Source organism: Erythrolamprus reginae, chromosome 1, assembly GCF_031021105.1.
Source record: "Erythrolamprus reginae isolate rEryReg1 chromosome 1, rEryReg1.hap1, whole genome shotgun sequence".
Taxonomy (NCBI): domain Eukaryota; kingdom Metazoa; phylum Chordata; class Lepidosauria; order Squamata; family Dipsadidae; genus Erythrolamprus; species Erythrolamprus reginae.
The window spans coordinates 254,961,441-254,982,060 of NC_091950.1; the positions used below are offsets into that span (position 1 = coordinate 254,961,441).

The 20,620-nt window shown below is 39.0% G+C and overlaps 1 protein-coding gene across 1 annotated transcript in view; it reads left to right on the plus strand.

Moving 5' to 3' along the window:
• The window catches only part of NBAS (NBAS subunit of NRZ tethering complex), a 194,249-nt gene that overhangs the window by 66,203 nt on the left and 107,426 nt on the right, over positions 1–20,620 (plus strand). Inside the window, exons 22-29 of the mRNA XM_070732857.1 lie at positions 1,303–1,386; positions 5,200–5,353; positions 8,178–8,363; positions 9,901–10,074; positions 13,554–13,687; positions 15,216–15,278; positions 16,537–16,659; positions 17,736–17,838. Of these exons, the coding sequence (XP_070588958.1) occupies positions 1,303–1,386; positions 5,200–5,353; positions 8,178–8,363; positions 9,901–10,074; positions 13,554–13,687; positions 15,216–15,278; positions 16,537–16,659; positions 17,736–17,838 (1,021 nt within the window). The remainder of the gene's footprint in view (positions 1–1,302; positions 1,387–5,199; positions 5,354–8,177; positions 8,364–9,900; positions 10,075–13,553; positions 13,688–15,215; positions 15,279–16,536; positions 16,660–17,735; positions 17,839–20,620) is intronic.

Below are 20,620 nucleotides of genomic sequence, written 5' to 3' on the forward strand. Positions count from 1 at the left end.
CCTTCTCAAATAGTGGCATAAGAATGTGAGAATCTAGCCTTGCCCATTTAGTCTAGCATCAGTATAACATAGTGGTCAATAGGTTACGTTGGATAAGCACACAGCAGTAGCTCCATTGTATAATTATCCCATACAAAGAGGATTTAAGTCAGCCTGTTTGTAACTGAGAAGGTAATAAATTTCTCTAAAATCTGTCTAACTAGCTTCCAGTAGCACATCTCACAATTGAAACATTGTTAACAGTATTACTTCTTGTCTATCTGTCCCAAAGGTCCTTGTATTTAATTTCAATAGATGGTGTAAAGTTCTAATATTGCCAGATTGGAAGAAGAAAAAAAGCCTCTCCATGTTATCTGTGCCATGCATGATTTTATATATTTCTACTATGTCTCCCCATACTGTAGTCCTTTTTTCCCCTTTTCCTCCATCCCCCCCTCCTTTTTGGATGGGTGGTGGGGATGATGGTGGTTTTTTAATTTATTTATTAATGTATGTATGTATGTATGTATGTATGTATGTATGTATGTATGTATGTAATTAAAGAAAAGTTTTCCAGCTGCCATAATGTGATTAAGGCTAGAAACTAGGAGATGTGAATTCTAGTCCCACCTGAGACATAAAGCCAGCTGGATGACTTTAAGCCAGTCACTCTTTCTCAGCCCTAGGAAGGAGACAAGGACAAACCACTTCTGAAAAACTTTGCTAGGAAAACAGCAAGGACTTGTCCAGACATTTGCTAGTAGTTAAAACATGATTTGAAAACACAAATTTCCTTAATGTTCTTATGGTGTGATCACAACAGGGGTGTGTTCCTACCGGTGCGGTTTGGTGTGGGTATGTTTTCCAAAAGTAGAACTATGCATTTCATTAGATTAGATTTTTTTAACACATTGCATATAGGTAGTCCTCAACTTACAACCACAATTGAGCCCAACATTTATGTTGCTAAGTTCAGTGATTTTTACCCCATTTTATGACCTTTCTAACCACAATTGGTTAATGAATCACTGCAGCTGTTAAGTTAGCAACATGGTTGTTAAATGAATCTGGCTTCCCCATTGATTTTGCTTCTCAGAAGGTTGCAAAAGGTAATCACATGATCTCGGGACACTGTAATAATCATAAATATGAGTCAGTTGCCAAGCACCCAAATTTTGATCATGTGACCTTGGGGATATTGCAACAGTTGTATGTGTGAAAAACAAATATCCAGACACTTTTTTCATGGCCGCTGTGACTTTAAGCGGTCACTAATTGAACTGTTGTAAGTTGGGGTCTCTTTTGTTTTTATATTTGCCACAGCTACAAAGAAAATGCGCTTGAGATTGTTCCTTGGAGTGAGAAAAAACACAGAGAAGAAGACTGGTGTGAAGGGCCACCATGCAAGTAAGTATATGTTAATTTAATTTGATATATGCATTGGTGATTCAATCTTTTTTTTTAAGTTCAGTAGGACCAACTATCCATGGGGAATCTTCTGCAGTCTTTCTGCATCCTCCTTTGAAAGCAAAACGCCGGTGCATGGTTTCTCTCTCTCTTTTTAAATATATATTTCTATTGGATTTTTTTTTTGATACAATACTGCAAAAGTATTCGTCCTTCTCATATAATTGTTATATTCTCATTATCCCTTTACAATTTAATTCTTTTATAATTCTGCTTAAGTTAACGTCATTATTTGTATTCAATACATATAACATTGATAATTTTGAGTTTCTAATTCCCAATTTCCCCTGCCATTTTAACCATATTTCTAAAACTGCTTTCAGAGGATCGGTTAAATTATTAATTTCTATTTTACTCCATTTTTTAAATAATAACTCCTTATTATTTATATTATTGATTTCCTTTTCCAATTTCCCCCACTCCCCCCCCCCCCAATAACTGTAGTTCAATTAATCTTTCTATTTGGAATGCTTCCCTATATAACTCTAAGCTCGGGCTCCCCCACACCCCCTCTTTCTCATTAGCAAACAGCCATCTTTTCCTTATTCTAGGTCTTTTATTTCCTTCAATCCAAAAATTTAGTTTACTATCCCATTCCCTCAATTTTGCCCCTGGAAAGGTACCTGGTAAAAGCTGAAATAAATACATCATTTTTGGAATAATCATCATTTTAAGAGCTCTAATCTTTGCCATTCTTCTCAACCTTTTTTTCTTCCAGTTTTTTATCTGCTTTTGAATTCTCTTCCATATTGAGTTATAGTTAACCTTCGCAATTTTATTAGGATTTTTAAATAACTAAACTCCTAAATATTTCATTTTTTTACATCCTAATTTCAATCCTGAAACTTTTCGTATCTCAATTTGCTCTTTAGGACCTGCAAAAGTATTCAAAAAAGCATTTGCTCATCTTACAAATATAATTATCAATCAATTATTTTCCCCATCCTCTTTAGCCCTTTTTAATCCCCAAATATTAATTCAGGCTCCCTCCCCCAACAAAAAGTCCACATAAAGTTTCTAATTTCTTTTTTTAAAATGTCATTCTTTCCTCATGGTCAAACTGGTCAACATCTCTATTTCTGCAAGTTCAGTCAACTTTATAACCCAAAGTATTCATTGTATTATTTTCCCATATTTTTGTATACATTAAGCTTTCTGCAGTTGTTTTGTCTCTTTCAAAATCATGAGAACTTGCAGTCCTAAACAGATGAAGAACACGTCAGAGCTTTGAGTGTGCTATGATAAATTTAGGTTTATTAATCAGAGCTGGCATCCTTTCTTCAGAGTTTATTTTGGGATACATATAGTTTAATTTTTTGGAATGGTGTTGCTGCCTAGAAGTGGAGCTCTCGCCTCACAATCAGGAAGCTGTGAGTTTGATCCTAGGTAGAGGATCAAATGAGAACAATGAGAATACATCTGTTTAACAAAACTCCGCATTGGTGACAGGAAGGGCATCTGGCCAATAAACACACTGCTAGCTCCATTTAGTTGCCCAGACTCCATCGTGCAAGGGATTATGGAGTCGTTAAAAGAGGATGATGATGATATAATTTAATTTTTTGTTCCCACAACCCTAATAACCATAGATTTCTTATTTGGGGGCTACTTCCTCTTCTCCTCTAGCTTTTTATATGACAAGTTAACGGGGATTAAATTGTGTCTTTTTAGAAGTACAGAACTTCCCAATTCTGTATTTAATATGAATTGCTATTGCTCTTTGGAAGCCACCCAGAGTTGATATAAGATGGTTAATGTGTTTTAAATAAAACATGAAATAATTATTTACAATATTTTTTTATCACATTTCATTTCTTTTCCTCTTTTTCTGCCTCTTTTCTCATAAAATTTCTTTTTTTATTTTTCTACTCTAAGGCTCTTTCTAAGAAAGTGGCACTGAGCACTTTACTTTTTGTAATGCAAATATTACAAAATATTTGCATTATACTCTGTATTTTTCGGAGAGGAAAATAGAGGAAAAAAATCTGCCTACCAGATATTCACCCGGCTAGCGTCTTAGTCTGGTCAGGTTCAGCACATTATTTTATTCCCTGGTTAGGACTTTAAAAAAAACTTATCTGGAGAAAGTAACAACGAAAGAGCCTGCAAGCCACTAAGAGCTGGAACTATCCTTAGCACCTTGTTAGGGCTGGAAAGAAACTTATTCAGAGCAAGTAGAGCAATGAAAAAAAAAACCTGCAAAGACTTAGGGCTTGGAAAACATTATTCACAGAGAGAAACAATGAAAGAGCCTGCAAAGTAAGAGTTGGGAAGATAGTTAGCAGCTAGTTAGGGCTGGGGGAAAAAAGCTTTTTAAAAAAAGCTACATTCAAAGTATAAGACACACCCAAATTTCCAGCTTCTTTTAGGGAGGAAAAAGGTGCATCTTATACTCTGAAAAATACGGTAATCATCTCATCACATGCACAGAAATCTGTATACGTGCACATTGCTATACCATATCTACATACTGTACTTCTTGCTGTTGAACAATGGTGAAGGTTACTCTGTAGAGTCAAATGTTAATTTCGTTGCTTAGGAGACACATTTAGTCAAATTCATACCATGGTGACAAGGATAGAAGACACTACCCATTCTCAATGCTCCTACCATCATGAATTGCAGACAGGCGTTAATGACATTGCCCTTACTTGTACTTGGACAAAATTTTGTACCACAGTTAGAATTGAAGAGGCCCAGTTTGCCGAGAGAACAATTTCTGAACACAAGAGAAATCCATTTGTACATTAGATAGACTTTTATGTTTACATACAGAGACTAATTTATTCACTTCCAGTAGTATAATAAAAATGTGTATAAACATAAACTCCTGTTGATGCAGCAATAAAGTTTAATTACTTAGTAATAAATGGAAATGCAGTAGGTGTAATCAACTTGTTTGTGTATGGATATTCCTTCAATAAAAATCCCTTTATGTGCTAGAAATATCAATGTAAATATTAAATTAGATCCTTTCTATAGCTTTTATAATATACCTATTTCTCAGAATGAAATGTTTAATGAAGTGTCTGTCTGTCTGTCTGTCTGTCTGTCTGTCTGTCTGTCTGTCTGTCTGTCTGTCTGTCTATCTATCTATCTATCTATCTATCTATCTATCTATCTATCTATCTATCTAATTTGTATATCACCCAATTCTCAATTACTCTAGTGCTGGGATGTCAAACCCACGTCGTCATGGCATCCTGTGAAGTATCGTGACTCCCCCCTTCACTAAACTGGGTATGGGTGTAGCCAGTGCATGACATATCTGGCCCACCTGGCGCGAGTTTGACATCCCTGCTGTAGTGGGTCACAACAACTAAAATGAGAACAATTAATTTATAGACTGTCATATCAGTATTGTTTGGAAATGATTTGTAATTGTAATAACATTTGGTTCTGAAGTAGCCTACCCAAGTACAATGAAATTAAAAATGAAAATAAAATTAGGAATAAAAATAGCTGAATCACTAAAGGAAGAGCTAAAAGTAACTTGAACTTGTTAATATGGTATACAAGGCAGATATGACTTTGTTTGGTAGTGGTGGGGAGATCCTCTTTTCTTTTTGACAGTGATTCTTTGAGATTAATCATATTGAGTTTTCTCGTTTCTGTAAGCTGTCCTAGTCTGGGGTGAAGGGTGGCAAAGAAATCCGAACGAACAAACAAACAAATAAATAGCCACTGGTTGTTAAACTCATGCATTCTGTTCCTTTTCCACGTAAACATCTATATTTTGTTTCTGATGCTCAGGTTAATTATTGATCCAGTTCTTCAAGATGAAAGTGAAATTTTGTTCGACTCTCAACCAGAATTGTTGAAATACAGAGCCACTGACCTTTCAATAAATTTAGTCACAGACTGGTCCTGGAAGCGAGCAGAGCAGATAGAAAATTACTCTATGCAGGTAAATACAGAAGTATAGGGTTGTTGTTTTTTTTGAAGACCTCCTATACTCTGTTTTGTGGAATTAAAACATACAGTTTCATATAGATTAAATCTGATTATGTTTCATGTGCTGTATTTCCCTTTGGATATTATCCCAAAAGTGCTATTTCAAAAGGCAACTTTCTTTGTTTTTCCTTGAAGACATTTTGCTTCTCGTCCAAGAAGCTTCTTCAGTTCCAACTGTATGAGAAGCCAAACATCTTCAAGGGGGAAAAAAAGTCTAGTATTGAAAAAGCACCTTTTGTACAACCATGACCTGGATGAATGAGAATCTCCATTAGACTTTGTATTATGTATATAGTGAACAGGCAACATATAAAGGAATATTTCAATATGTTATCTACCATATTAGTGTTTGGTTACTAGTTTTGTTATAGAATTTTAATAGCTTTATAGTGTTTATTCAACAACAAAGGTAGATGAGTGGGAGATGTCAGTTTATGTTTTAAATATTCTGTTGAGCTATCTATGGTACATTTAAAATAAGCTTTCTGTTTTAAAATGTCCACCTAACTATAGAAAGGAGCTCACTTGAAAAGTGCTTGTAAAAGACAAAGATCTTTGCTTTCAAAAAAGCCAGTCTTGCTATTAGTCCTGTATCTTTTAAAAAGAGGATTATATGTATAGCTTCAGTAGGCTCAGTCAAATCCACAGCATGGCTATAAATTTAAAAATTCTTAAAATAATGTAGCAGCTATCTTTTACTTACTTGTGTTTTTGTTTATAAGTTCAGAGGAAAGCTTTATGAAAGTGGTTTTCAGTGATAGCCACCTTAATATGCTCACAAGTGTTATTGTTAGTTATTGATTATTGTAAGCTGGCATGGTTATACATCTGAAACTAAGAAAGATGCCTAACAGAATGTTCTATCTCATAGATGTGGAAATGTAAATTCTCCTTTGCCACACTGGTTTTAGAGATGGGCGGCATACAAATCCAATAAAATAAATAAATAAATAAATAAATAAATAAATAAATAAATAAATGCGAGGCACAAGTAATATGTGAGGCATATTTTGTGAAAAAATTACTAATTTCATATGCACTTGCTTGAAACCTTAGATCAGCTGTCCCCAAACTACGGCCCGCGGGCCACATATGGCCCGCTGAGGCCATTAATCTGGCCCACGGGTCTTTTCCAAGGTCGCACTGGAAAAGCAGTGAGAACGTCCCCCTCAATCTCATCTCACCCGAGGTAAAATAAGGCTTGCCAAAAGCCGAGCTGGGCACAACACACACATACACGCACACACCCGCCTCCTCCTCTTTGAGTTGCTAGCTCCTGTTTTATGAATGGGGATTGGATGGGAGTCCAGGATCAGAGGGTGGAGGCTTGTCGGATGAGTCCTCCGCGGGGAGAGAAGAGGGAGGGGGAAAGAGGGAAAAGAGAGAGAGAGAAGTGGAGAGAAAGAAAGAAAAGGGAAAGAGAAGGGGAAAAGAGCAAGGGAAAGAGAAGTGGAGAGGAAGGAAGGAGGGAGGGAAGGAAGGAAGGAAGAGAGAAAGAGAGGGAGAGAGAAAGGGAGGGAGGAAGAGAGATAGCAAGAGAGAGAGTGAGAAAGAGACAGAGAGAGCAAGAGACAGAAAGAAAGCAAGAGAGAGAGAGAAAGAGAGTGAGTGAGAGAGAAAGAAAGAAGGTATGTGCAGTATGCATAGGAATCTGTTCATAGGTTTTTTTATAGTCCGGCCCTCCAACAGTCCGAGGGACAGTGAACTGGCCCTCTGTGTAAAAAGTTTGGGGAACCCTGCCTTAGATGGATGGCATGTGAAGCTGGTAATATATTTTCAGATTGCATTGAGGTTTACAAAATCCTCACTTGTCATAACTACTTGTCTCTACTTTTTAGATTATTTTTAACTTCACAAAAAAGTCTCTATCTTATGGCTTCTGTAGTGAAGACAGGGGCAAATAATTTAGATCTGCCTGGAAGCCAAAGAAAAGCTAGCCATTCCTCATCCCAAATAAGATGCTATATGCCAGTATTATTACCTTTTTGTCGTCATGTGCCCAAAGTGTGTTCCGGCACCCATAATGCAATGCACTCCTCCCTGGGCATGTGTGCATTCCCCCTACACTCCCCCTACTCATGCACATATGCCCCCATGCTTGCCCCATTCCCCCCCAATGCAGGGTGTAACCTCCCACCCTGTTTTGAACCTAGTAGACCTCCATGCAGTCTCCTGGGGCCAAAAATTAGCTGGCTGGCAGGAGGCGCACGTGTGCGTATGTGGTGGAGCTGAGCTGGGCAACGGCTCGCATGCCCACAGAGAGGTCTCTGTTTGCCAGATGTGGCATGCATGCCATAGGTTTGCCATCACAACTTGACGTCTGGTATGACTGAATTTCAAAGTTTAGTATTAATAATTCAATCCAAAATACCATTATAAAATGGTATTGCAATCAGATCAGAGTTGTGAATTGTGTTTGAAACAACTTTCTTCAGTTTTGAAAACCCTGCTAGAAGATGAGTACTCTATTTTTTGGACTATAAGATGCACCGGTGTATAAGATACACCAAAACGTTGAAGACATACTGTAAGTAAGAAAAAAAAAGTTTTTGCCCTCCCCAACCCCAGGAGCAGTCTGCAGATCTCCCAAACCCTCTGCGTACCCTGTTTTTGCGTGGGACGGGGCTTTGGGAGGCTAAAAATTGTTCTATTCAGTGTATAAGATGCACCAACATTTTGATCCTTTTTAAAGGAGGGGGGCGTCTTATACTCTGAAAAATATGGTAAGTCATTAATAGCTCATTTCATTCTGTTCTCTGCTCTTGTGGTTTAAATAGGTAGATTGTGCTCTCTCACTGGTTCGCCTTGGCATGGAAAGGAATATTCCTGGTCTTCGTTCTCTCTGTGATGATCTGGTTACATTGGAGACACTAGTTTATGAGACTGGATGTGACATTACTTTGAAATTAAAAGAGTTACAGCAAATGGAAAACATTGAGAAGCTAAGGCTGCTAATGTCAAAGGTATGTGTATTACTTTTTGCCCCTTGGTGGGTAATTTTTTTAAAGTTATTTTGTTTTGCAATGAAATTTTGCCTTATACAAAATGGCAGACCTTTTGCCTTACACGAAATCATCTTATTTTTATCTACATCTACAAAAATTTACTCTTGGGAGTTCAGAAGATCAGATTTAAGCCCGAATGATGTGCTAATATACATCATTTATTTTAGATAGCATGAGTGTATTGCTTTCTCAAAGACAATCTTTTCTGAATGAGGGGGAAATGGGAGTAGCTCATTGTCAAAAGTATAAAAAGTTCACATTTTAAGCCTCCATAATGAGTAAGGTTGATACTGGGGTAAAATCCAAGAGAAAAGCTGAGACAATAAGAAAATTTCCACGTTGCTCTCCTTTGTGTTGCTGATGTATTTGCTTATCAGTACAACATTGAAAGCATTACTTCAGAAAAACCTCTAGTGACTTTTCAGTGTACTCTAGTGTCTATATAGGGGAAAAAATCCTAAGAATGGACTAAATGCTTTCCTTTTCCATAATGATTTACCCTACTTATGCCGTAAAGCAAAACATATGAGGTTTTACTTCACATTGTTCTTCCGTAAAATGATGAGAAAATATTCATATTGTCTACGGAAAGGGGCGGCATACAAATCTAATAAATAATGATAATAATAATAATAATAATAATAATAATAATAATAATAATAATAACAATATTAATTCATTTTTAATAAAGAGATTTGCAACAGTATAACGTGCAAACATAAAAATATGTTTTTACAGTGATATTCAGTGCTAAGAGGCAGTATAGGTTTCAACCTTATAATGACTTCTCAGACATCTCTAGCCAATTCTTTCCTGTGGGGTTAAAATCCTCTACCAAGATTTGATATGGATCTGGCATTGCTCTTTAGATGAGTATGAAACCAGTCCCATAACTTAGGACTCCCAGTCCATGGACTGGAACCAGTCCGCAGTCTGTGGAGAACTGGGCCACCCAAGCAGTGGGTGAATACACAAAACCTCATTTACTTATGCATAGAATTAGGCTGTGCACATAAACCATCCTCCCTACCCACCGCCCCTGCTATTGCTATTGGTCTATGGAGCCAAAAATATTGGGGACCTCTGCCAAAATTCCTCCTGCCAGTCAGTATCACTGAAAATACCATCCAGGATTCACCTTTTATATAAACAGGTAAATTTCCTCCTCTACTATGGATGGAAGATAAGGTGAAAGTCAAGTAAAATTTATGTGGGGACATGATGTCCATTAACATCAGTGGCACTCTAAAATCTTTTACAGTGTCATTAGACAAGAAGGCTTAAAGTTCAGGAAAAGGAAACCTATTGAACTACATTTATGGGCTACATTTATTTGATTGATTGATTGATTGATTGATTGATTGATTGATTTCTAGGCCGCCCTTCTCCAGAGACTCAGGGTGGCTTACAACATAAACTGTACCTTAATTTGGTATAGTTCTGCCTTTATTTTATGTTGCATCTGTGATTAATGAAAAGGTATTTCATTTTCCAGTCATCAGAAGACAGATATGTCAAAAATGCTTACCAGTGGATGGTCCCCTTCCTGCACCGATGTGAAAATGAATCTCCAGGCATTGCTAATGAGCTTCTCAGAGAGTACCTGGTAACATTGGCAAAGGAAGATCTAACATTCCCTTTGAAAATATTTGAACATTCAAAACCATTAGTAAGTTCAATTTGTTGTTTAGGGATAAAGGAAACTATTTAATGAACTAATATGAAAAAAGGGTATCCAAATGTGTGTTAAATAGTTAATGGTTGATATATTTTTTAAAAAAAACTAGAACTTAGAATTAGGCATTGCCACTGAGGATTTTATCAGTAAAATCCATAGTCCCCCAAAATGAGATTTTTCTGAGTGACAAAAAAGTCTTCTCAGGATGTGGACACTTGCCCCGAATTCAAGAAGTCTCAAGCACCCATAATTAATTTCAATCAGTATCACCTTCCTTGTAAGTGAAGTGCCATTTCAGACAATTTGTGCAGTCCTAATTTTAAATAGCCTTGTGATAGATCCTAATGAGCACAAAGGAATCCAATGAAAGTGTCAAGGTTGCAACCGTCTGTTGGCTAACCTGGTAAAAAAATCAGTTGAACTTAGTGGGATTAGTTCTCAATAGATTACATTGTCAGTCTTAATTATTTTCCATCAGGCACTTGTTCTGAAAGTAATTGCTGAATTGTGAAATACAGAGACTGGAAAAATAAAAGAGATTAATGGGCTCTTTATAGTTACTTTCTTCTTGGTACAGTGCTTTATAATTATTTTTTTTAGTAGTTTTTTTGTTATGATAAGGGTTTTTTTAGTGTGCAGGCAATGTACAGTTATAGAATAGCTGCAAGGAGTGGTGGAGGGAAACTAAAACTATAGTACATGTTAATGCTATTTATGTAAGAAAGTAGCACATAAGTAACATAGTTAAGTTAAAAGCTTTAGAATTAAAAATACTTTCTTTTTATAAATTGCCTAATGAAAATACAATTTAGAAGGCTTTCAAAAGTACATGTAACAAAATACAAACTGAGTGAACATAACCTTGTAGACGACCCTCACTCTTTCAAGGACCTAGGAGTATTCATGTCTAATGATGTTAAGTGCCAAAGCCCACTGTAACAACATTGCCGAAAAGGTATTAAGAGTTGTAAACCTAATCTTCCGTAGCTTCTTCTCCAGTAATATTACACTACTAACCAGAGCATTTGCTAGACCAATTCTTGAATACAGCTCATCTGTCTGGAACCTACACTGCATATCAGACATTAGTACAATTGAATGGGTCCAGAGATATCGGACATTAATACAATTGAATGGGTCCAGAGATATTTCACAAGAAGTACACTCCTCAACAGAATACCTTATACCACCAGACAGTGTTCCCTCTAATTTTTTTTCGGGGTGAGCGGAAAAGTATAGTGTCTGAGCGGCAGTCCCTTTGGCACTGGGCGGCATATAAGTATAAATAAACAAATAAATAAATAAATAAAGTAAGTAAGTAAGTAAGTGTGGGCGTGCGCTATCACACATGAGCAAGTTCTTGCATCCATAATTCTATCCTTTCTATGTCTTCCTCCCTCCCACTTTCCTTTCTATCTATCTCTCCCTCCCTCTTTTCTTTCTATCTCTCCCTCCCTCTTTCCTCCCTCCCTGTTTCCTTTCTATCTCTCCCTCCCTCTTTTCTTTCTATCTTTCTTTCCCTCTTTCCTTTCTATCTTTCCCTCCCTCTTTCCTTTCTATCTCTCCCTCCCTCTTTCCTTTCTATCTCTCCCTCCCTCTTTTCTTTCTATCTTTCTTTCCCCCTGCCTTTCTCCAAGCCCTTCCTTTTCCCTCTCCCTAACTACCCCCTTCTCCCTCCTTTCTATCTCTCCCTCCCTCTTTCTCTCTCCCTTCATCTTTCAATCCCTCTCTCTCTCCATCCCTCTTCCTTTCTCTCTTCCTTCCTTCCTCTCTTTTTTGCTCTTTCTCTCTCCCTCCTTCCCTCCCTCTATGTCTTTCCCTCCCCCTCCTTCCCCCCTCTCTTTCTCTCTCTCTTGCTTTCTTTCTCGCTTTGTTTCTCATTCTCTCTCCCCTCCTTTCTCTCTCTCTCTCTCTTTCTCTCTCATTCACCACGCCGGCAACAGAGAGAAAAAGAGAGAGAGAGAGAGATGGAGAGAGAGTGGAGGGTGCCGTTGTCTTCGCCTCTGCCCGGCGGCTCTGCAACGAAGAGGAAGCAGCCGCGCATCGCCTCCCAGGAGCCCGGCTGACTTTTGGAGCCGTTTTGTTTTCGGCCGTGCGGAGGTGGCGCACGGAGGCGAAGACACGGCGCCCGGCCAAGCTTCGCCTCCCGGGAGCCCAGCCGACTTTTGGAGCCGTTTTGTTTTGAGCTGGGCTCCCGGGAGGCGGAGCGTGGCCGGGCACCGTGTCTTCGCCTCCGCGTGCTGCCTCCGCCCGGCTGAAAACAAAACAGCTCCTGGGAGGCAGAGTGTGGGTGGGCGCCGTGTCTTCGCCTCCGTGCGGCTCTGCAGCACAGAGGAAGTAGCCGCGCACCGCCTTCCGGGAGCCCGGCCGACTTTTGCAGCCGTTTTGTTTTCGGCCGGGCGGAGGCGGCGTGCGGCCACGCTCCGCCTCCCGGTATCTCAGCCGACTTTTGTATCCCAGCCGACTTTTGGAGTCCGCTCGCCGCGAGCGGCAGGCAGTGGGCGGCGGGGCAGCGGCCAGGTGTTTGGGGGGCAGCCGGCGCGCGCTCCCCAAATCTCCCTGCCAGCCCACCCGCCCGGAACATTCAAAATAAGAAAACCCTTCGCCTTCGCTTTTACTTTGAATGTTCTGGGCGGGCGTGCAGGCAGGGAGATGGGAAAAGCGCGTGCCGGCCCGCGCACCCGCCAGCCTCCGGAGAACGCCTGCCCGCGCGGCCGAGGAAAAGGGTGCGCGCGCGGGTATTTTGGAGCGTGCGCGCGCTCACATGTGCAGCTTACAGGGAACGGTGCCACCAGACTTGAAATTTTGGACCTAGACAATCTAGAACTATATCATCTTTAGTATGACCTAAGTATACTTTATAAAATTATCTGCTACAAGGTCCTAACTGCCAATGGCTACTTCAGCTTCAACTACAACAATACAGAAGCACACAATAGATACAAACGTAAAGTGAACTGCCCCAAACTCAATTGCAGAAAATACGACTTCAGCCACAGAGAGGTTAGTGCCTGGAATACACTACCCAACTCTGGTTTCATCCCCAAACCCCAAAAATTTTAATCTTAAACTGTCTGTTGTTGACCTCACCCCATTCTTAAGAGGTCTGTAAGGGACGTGCATAAGCACGCAATTGTGCCTACCGTTCCCATCTGAATGTTCATCTCATGTATTCAAATTATGTCTATACCGGTAATATGTATTATCTAATACAAGATTGACAATATAAATAAAATACTCTTCTGATAATCTTCTGTTCTTATGTTCGTTATTGAACTTACATTATAGGTAGCATGATTTTCTAAAATCCTAAATTGAAATTTTGAATTTTGAATAACTATACAATAATAATGACACTGCACAGAGTTTTGTGTAGAGTATTAAGAGTACAGAGACGCTAGAGCCATTAAGAGCAAATTGGCAAACACTCTGGGACATTACAATCAATGGACATTTCTTTTTTATCTTAGGTCCAGCAAAAAATAATTTCGGATCAACTTTTGTTGATGACGATTGCTTTGGAATGTATCTACAGCTGCAAACGTGATGACCAGCTTTCTCTGTGCTATGATATCTTAGAATGTCTCCCTCAAAGAGGTCTGAGGTGAGTCTTATCATCATTCAAACTTTGAATATTGTGGGATGATTTTTTAAAAAAAATACTTTCTCTGTCGTTAATACCTGTTCTGCCGGGTTCTCTGATAGGAGCCTCCCGAAAATTCCAGGGTACAAATTTCAGACACACACACGTTTGAAAATTCAAAACAATGTTCTTTATCACAAAATTCAAAATAAACAAAGCACTCTTTTTGTATTGCAAAGAGCACTCTTCCCAAAACAACCGGGTAGTCTATACAATTTTCCTTAATCATTAAGTACTTAGCTAGCAGCTGTGAAGAAACTTCACACCCCTTCTTCCAACGAAGTGAGACATACACACACACACGTTGCTCTGCTTTGGTTTCAAAGGCGTGAAAAAGCAACAAAGTCCAGCAACACAAGATTCCTGACGAACTCCGATCAGATATTCTTCCACAATGGCCAAACCCACATGCTGCTAATTATAGCAGCAGCCCTAATTACTGGAGCCCCACCCAAACACAGGTGGCCTCCCTTATTTCCTGTAATATGTTCTTACTTGGCCTCTTCTACGCATAATTCTGCGCTTGCGTGGGTCCAAAATGTCATCATCTGAATCAACGGAAGATAAGGGAGATTGACTGCCTGGGCTGTGTGCCAAGCCCTCCTCTGCCGAGTCACTCCCACCTTCTTCTTCGTCCGAGGAAACTAAACTCTGAACTGATTCTGTCGGCAATAACACATGCCTGTGGCATGTTGAATTTTCCCCTGCATCCACCTCCCCATTCCCTGGGGCAGGAGCTGGGCCAGAGCCAACCACAACACTACCTATGAGATATCCACAGTTGTTTATGTAAATCTCTGTATCTGAAATATTATGTGACTTATAGTTATTTTTTTATCAGCATCATCTGCTTTATTTTAACATCACCTGTTTTTCTATAAAACTTCAGATTTGCAGGTGACAAACTGCTTGTTTTAATTCTATCTGTAAAAGACCAGGTGAGAGCTTGCTTTGTAGAAATATTAAGAACTAAAATATTTAAAATTCAGTTTGAATTTAGCTAAATTCATTTTAAATGCATATTGCCTTGAATATCCAGTGGGGCCCAGGGGGTTGTGGAATAGTAAAGCTACATGTACAACCTTCGTTTAGAGAAAGCCGTAGAAAATCTTTATTTCAATGGCAAAGCATGTACTTTTAAAGTCAACAATCTTAGTTTTTTCGCCATCACCACCAAGGATGAGAAAGATCCCACATTGAGATTAAATCAAATTGATATCAGCCACTCCTAAATGGATTGATGGCCTAATTCTGTTTAATGCAACAATTTGAGCATTCAAAGAACTAGTACCTTTATATAGGTAGTGTAATTTGATGATAGAAAAAATACTTCCAGTGTCATGAAGAAAAAAATTGTATCAGCAGTGAATTTAATAAATAAATAAATTATAATTATTTTAGTCCCAACAAATCTGAATAATGCTGGTTCTTAGGTTTTAGCTCTATTTCTTCATTGTGATATATTCAAATTTCTTACATTTTTTTCCAGCCGTGAAACAGACATTACCAATAATCTTCACGATAAAGTTGATGAATTGGAACAAATTCTTAGGTAAGAAGTTCCTTTCTTAACTTATATCTCTTACTGCCTTAACTTTCTTAGCTCAGTGTTTTATTGCATAGTTCTGAATTTCAGGTTTTAAGGATAAAAATGGTCCATAGGGCAAATATTACTGTAATCATCACTAGAATTACTCTTTGGGACATGGTTTTTCTGTAAATAGATGAAAATGTAGCATTGTTACAAAGACAATTATGATGTAACTATGTGATAGAAAACAAAGTGCTTGGGAGGAAGAATGTCTACAATTGAGTAATTTCTCTGTGTTGATCAGAGCAAGAACATTTCCAGGTTTTAGGTGCATTCGGAGCCTAAGGCAGACCATTTCAGCCATTTTATTATTCCATCTAAAAGTCACAGTGGTTGACGGTTTTAATCTGCACAGAAAGTAATCTGTTCAGGACAGAGGAATTGTACAGAACTCTCTCTTCTTCATATCAGAATGCCAGGTCTAGTGTAGGTTGTGCTTCATCCATAGTACCAAAAACAAATATGTACAAACCATTAACTACTATCGTGCATTAAATCTGATGTTATTCTTGATTGCCCAACCTTAGTAAAGAAGTTATTATCAACTTGAAAAACTCTTGTGTAGATTGGTTTATTTAGTTAACTAAAAAGCTAGATGATTAGTTAATCTGTTCATCATGAGAATTCATCCACTATCCTTTCCACACACTAAATTGAGAAATGATAAAATAAAAACGTGTATGAATTGTGGCATCTAGAGCAGCGATGTCAAACTCGATTTTATTGAGGGGCACATCAGGGATGTGTTTTTGACCTCGGGGGGGGGGGCAGGGTGTGTGTGGCCAGCTCTACATCATTCATGTCGGGGGTGCCTATGGTGGCCCGAGTGCTCTGCCAGAGAAAATGGGCTCCTGAGCATGAAGGTCTATGGTGTTCTGATGTCATTCATGCTTAAGGAATCCTAATCATTTACAAGGAAACTGCCTTTAGTAAATTTATGCAATATATTCAGAGAAAGTAAAGTAGTATATGTGGTATGCAACACATATTGTAGGTCAATATTGTACAGATTATTCATTCTGAACATATTTCATTCAATTTCTGCCAAGAAAGAAGGGGGAGGGATGTTTCTTATGTGTCACAACCATACAAATAAACAAAAACATTGAATATGTTTTCTTTTTAAGAGAAAAACTTTCTGTTTCATTTGGGCTTCTTACTGGAATGATTGGGAAGAACCTTGTGGTTTAATTGATGATATTGTTGACAATTATTGCAGTGTATCGGAACTTTTGGAAAAGCATAGACTCCAGAAACCTGTATCCTTTGTAAAAGACACAAAGAATAGTCCAGAAGAAGCAAGGAAACTGATGATACGATTGACACGCCACACAGCCAAAAAGTGAGTATGGTATAATGTAAGGCAACTATTCTTAATAATAGTGAATCTGTGTAACTAAGTTTATTGTTTCCACTTGCAAGTTTGAAATAAATATTTTTCAGCATTTGGAATAAGAAGTGTTTAATTATTAATACAGTCATACCTCGTCTTACGAACCTAATTGGTTCCTGGGGGAGGTTCGTAAGACGAAAGGTTCGTAAGACGAAACATTGTTTCCCAGAGGAAACAATGTAAAGTCAATTAATCTGTGCAACCAAAAAAAAACCCCGCAAAAAAAACGCTGCCGCCCGGCTGTCACCTTTTAAAACAGCCTGGGGGCTTCTCAGCGACCTCCCGAACGCAGAACACCAAACCCGAACTTCCAGGTTCGGCGTTCGGGAGGCCGCCGAGAAGCCCCTAGGCTGTTTTAAAAGGTGACAGCCGGGCGGCGGGGCTTCCCAGCAGCCTCCGAATGCCGAACACACGGAAGTTTGGGTTTGGCGTTCGGCTTTGGGAGATGGCTGGGAAGCCGCGCGGCTGTTTTAAAAGGTCAGAGCCGGGCTGGGGGGCTTCCCAGCAACCCCCCCAGCCCGGCTGTGGCCTTTTAAAACAGCCGCGCGGCTTCCCAGCCATCTCCCAAAGCCGAACGCCAAACCCAAATTTCCGCGTTTGGCATTCGGAGGCTGCTGGGAAGCCCCGCCGCCCGGCTGTCACCTTTTAAAACAACCAGGGGGCTTCCCAGCAGCCTCCCGAACACCGAACCCGGAAGTTCGGGTTTGGCGTTCGTAACACGAAAAAAGTTCGTAAGAAGAGGCAAATTTTTTCTGAACCCCGGGTTCGTATCTCAAGTTGTTCGTAAGTCGAGGGGTTCGTATCTTGAGGTACCACTGTACTAGTATAATAAGAAAATTGGTAATAAACCTGACTCTTAATGTCTAGATTTTTGTTACACCTGCAGATTATACTCTGAATCTTGATCTTGCAATACACATACAAAAGAGACAAGAGATTATATCATAAAATCATAGCCCCCCTTAATTATGCAATTTAATTATAATGTGCTTTATAAACATTGATACTTTTATATCTTTTAAAAGGCAGCCTTCTGTTAATGAAAAGCACTGGATGGGATTATTGCAAGATATACTGGCTATGCAGAAAAATGTTTATATTTGTTTAGGAACAGACATGTGCTACGAGGTAATTATTTCTCTTTTTTAATATGCAGTAAAAGATTCTTTACAACTTTAAACTATTTTGTACTTACTCTATTTATATACTACTAAATCCAAACAATGGAAGGAGAATCTAAGTCTAGAGTTGTCTCAGTATTTATTTTATTGATTTAAATCATATCAGTATTAAGGGGTTTATTTTTTAGCAATTTTAGCAATAAGGAAACATTGTATAGCTAGAATTTATCATATAAGTAACTTGGATTTTAAAAGGAACATCTTTCATGATTGGCCTCCTTTTAAGCAGAGGTTTGAATCTCCTAGGAATGAGTATTTATTTATTATTATTATTTATTATTATTAGTTTTATTTTCAGAAAACTGTAACCAAGTAAATGTCTATGGTTGTAGCGGTTGTAAAGAGTGGAGCCTACATTTTAAGGATATTAAAATAAACATAGATAAACCTTTTGGCTCTTTCTCTGTAAACATATGCAAGACATTCTTTTTCTTGAAGCAAACTGAAGAGGAAGAATTTTTTAGTAGATGGTGCTAAATAAATAAGGATGCTATCCTTATTTGGGATAATACACTTTGCTGTCCTTGATAAAAATACATTTCTCCAACTTCTAAGAAAAGCTAACATTTTAGTTTATCCAAGGGCAAGGGATTCTCCCCTCCTACTCACCCAGTTAAGAGGAGAAAAACAGCTTTAGCAAAGATTCTCCAAGACACTATGATGCTTTTTCTGAATGTTTTGAAAATCTGAAAAAGAATAAGAAATAGGCAATGGCTTTAGACCTGTAAAGCACATTTCAAATACCAACTTTGAAGTTTGTTGCTACTGATAGACCGGGTATAAGTGTCTTGAAGCAGTATTGGAAGCTTATGCCTGCATTCCAATAAAACATACATACTGTACATACATACATACATACATACATACATACATACATACATACATACATACATACATACATACATACATAACACGAACTGTCTTGTCATTCTGCATTATTACAAATGCTTCCAGTAGAGACTGCCCATATACCCAGTTACTTGTGGTCTAGTAATGTATGTGAGATATAGAAGTCATCTTTTAGCCTATTTGGACTAAATAAAGTTGAGAAGCTGTAACAGGAGTCTCTTAACTATTTAGATCAGTAACTGCACTTGGACTAGCTAGAGCCATGATGGCGAACCTATGGCACATGTGCCACAGGTGTGTGGCATGCAAAGCCATTTCTGTGGGCGTGCGAGCTATTGCCCCAGGTCACCTCCATTGCGTGCAGGCATCACCCAGCTGATTTTCAGATGGCCTCAACCCTGCTACCCCTCCCATGAGTCTCCACGTGGCCCATTTTGGATGCCAGGTGGCTCATGTAGAGGCTCTGGGAGGGCAAAAAATGGGCCTACCGGAAATCCAGAAATGGTCCATTCTTGGCCTCCGGGGGCTTCAGGAAGGCCTGCTAGGCCCAAAATGAGGCATGAGCGGGACATGCACGCATGTGGTGTGTATGTGTGAGAGAGACAGCATGGTAGGTCATGCATGCGTGCATGGGGGATGGGGCATTTGAGGAGGCATTGCATCATGGGTGTGGGCACGTGTGCGCCAGGGGTGGGCTACTGCCCGGATGGGGATGGGGCGTAGTGGGTAGCAAAAATATGGTTCCATGTGCCACCTGTGGCACGCATGCCATAGGTTTGCTATCACAGCTTTAGAGTATAGATCCCTTTGAAGTGAGACTCAGTAATAAGTAATGCTTATCTAGGTCAAAGCAATGGAAACTGCAGTTTGATGTTTCCAAATGTAAAATAATGCACTTGGGGAAAAGGAATCCTCAATCTGAGTATTGTATTGGCAGTTCTGTGTTAGCAAAAACTTCAGAAGAGAAGGATTTAGGGGTAGTGATTTCTGACAGTCTCAAAATGGGTGAACAGTGCAGTCAGGCGGTAGGGAAAGCAAGTAGGATGCTTGGCTGCATAGCTAGAAGTATAACAAGCAGGAATAGGGAGATTGTGATCCCCTTATATAGAGCGCTGGTGAGACCACATTTGGAATACTGTGTTCAGTTCTGGAGACCTCACCTACAAAAAGATATTGACAAAATTGAACGGGTCCAAAGACGGGCTACAAGAATGGTGGAAGGTCTTAAGCATAAAACGTATCAGGAAAGACTTAATGAACTCAATCTGTATAGTCTGGAGGACAGAAGGAAAAGGGGGGACATGATCGAAACATTTAAATATGTCAAAGGGTTAAATAAGGTTCAGGAGGGAAGTGTTTTTAATAGGAAAGTGAACACAAGAACAAGGGGACACAATCTGAAGTTAGTTGGGGGAAAGATCAAAAGCAACATGAGAAAATATTATTTTACTGAAAGAGTAGTAGATCCTTGGAACAAACTTCTAGCAAACGTGGTTGATAAATCCACAGTAACTGAATTTAAACATGCCTGGGATAAAGATATATCCATCCTAAGATAAAATACAGAAAATAAGGGCAGACTAGATGGATCATGAGGTCTTTTACGGCCATCAGTCTTCTATGTTTCTATGTTTCTAGGTGTGGACTTCAAAACACTTGTTGACTGCAGTTCCAAAACTTGAAACGTTGTTAAGATCTGTGTTAACATAAGCCTTAACAGCATGATTCAGTAGGGTTATGTTGTGCATGTAGATAATGGAATAAAATTCATACTAAAGAGAAGGGTTGATGGAGGAATCAAAATATTCCATTCTTAATTAAAAAAAACACAAACACAACCCTTCCCCTACCTTAATCTATTTGGGAAATTGATGTTTGAG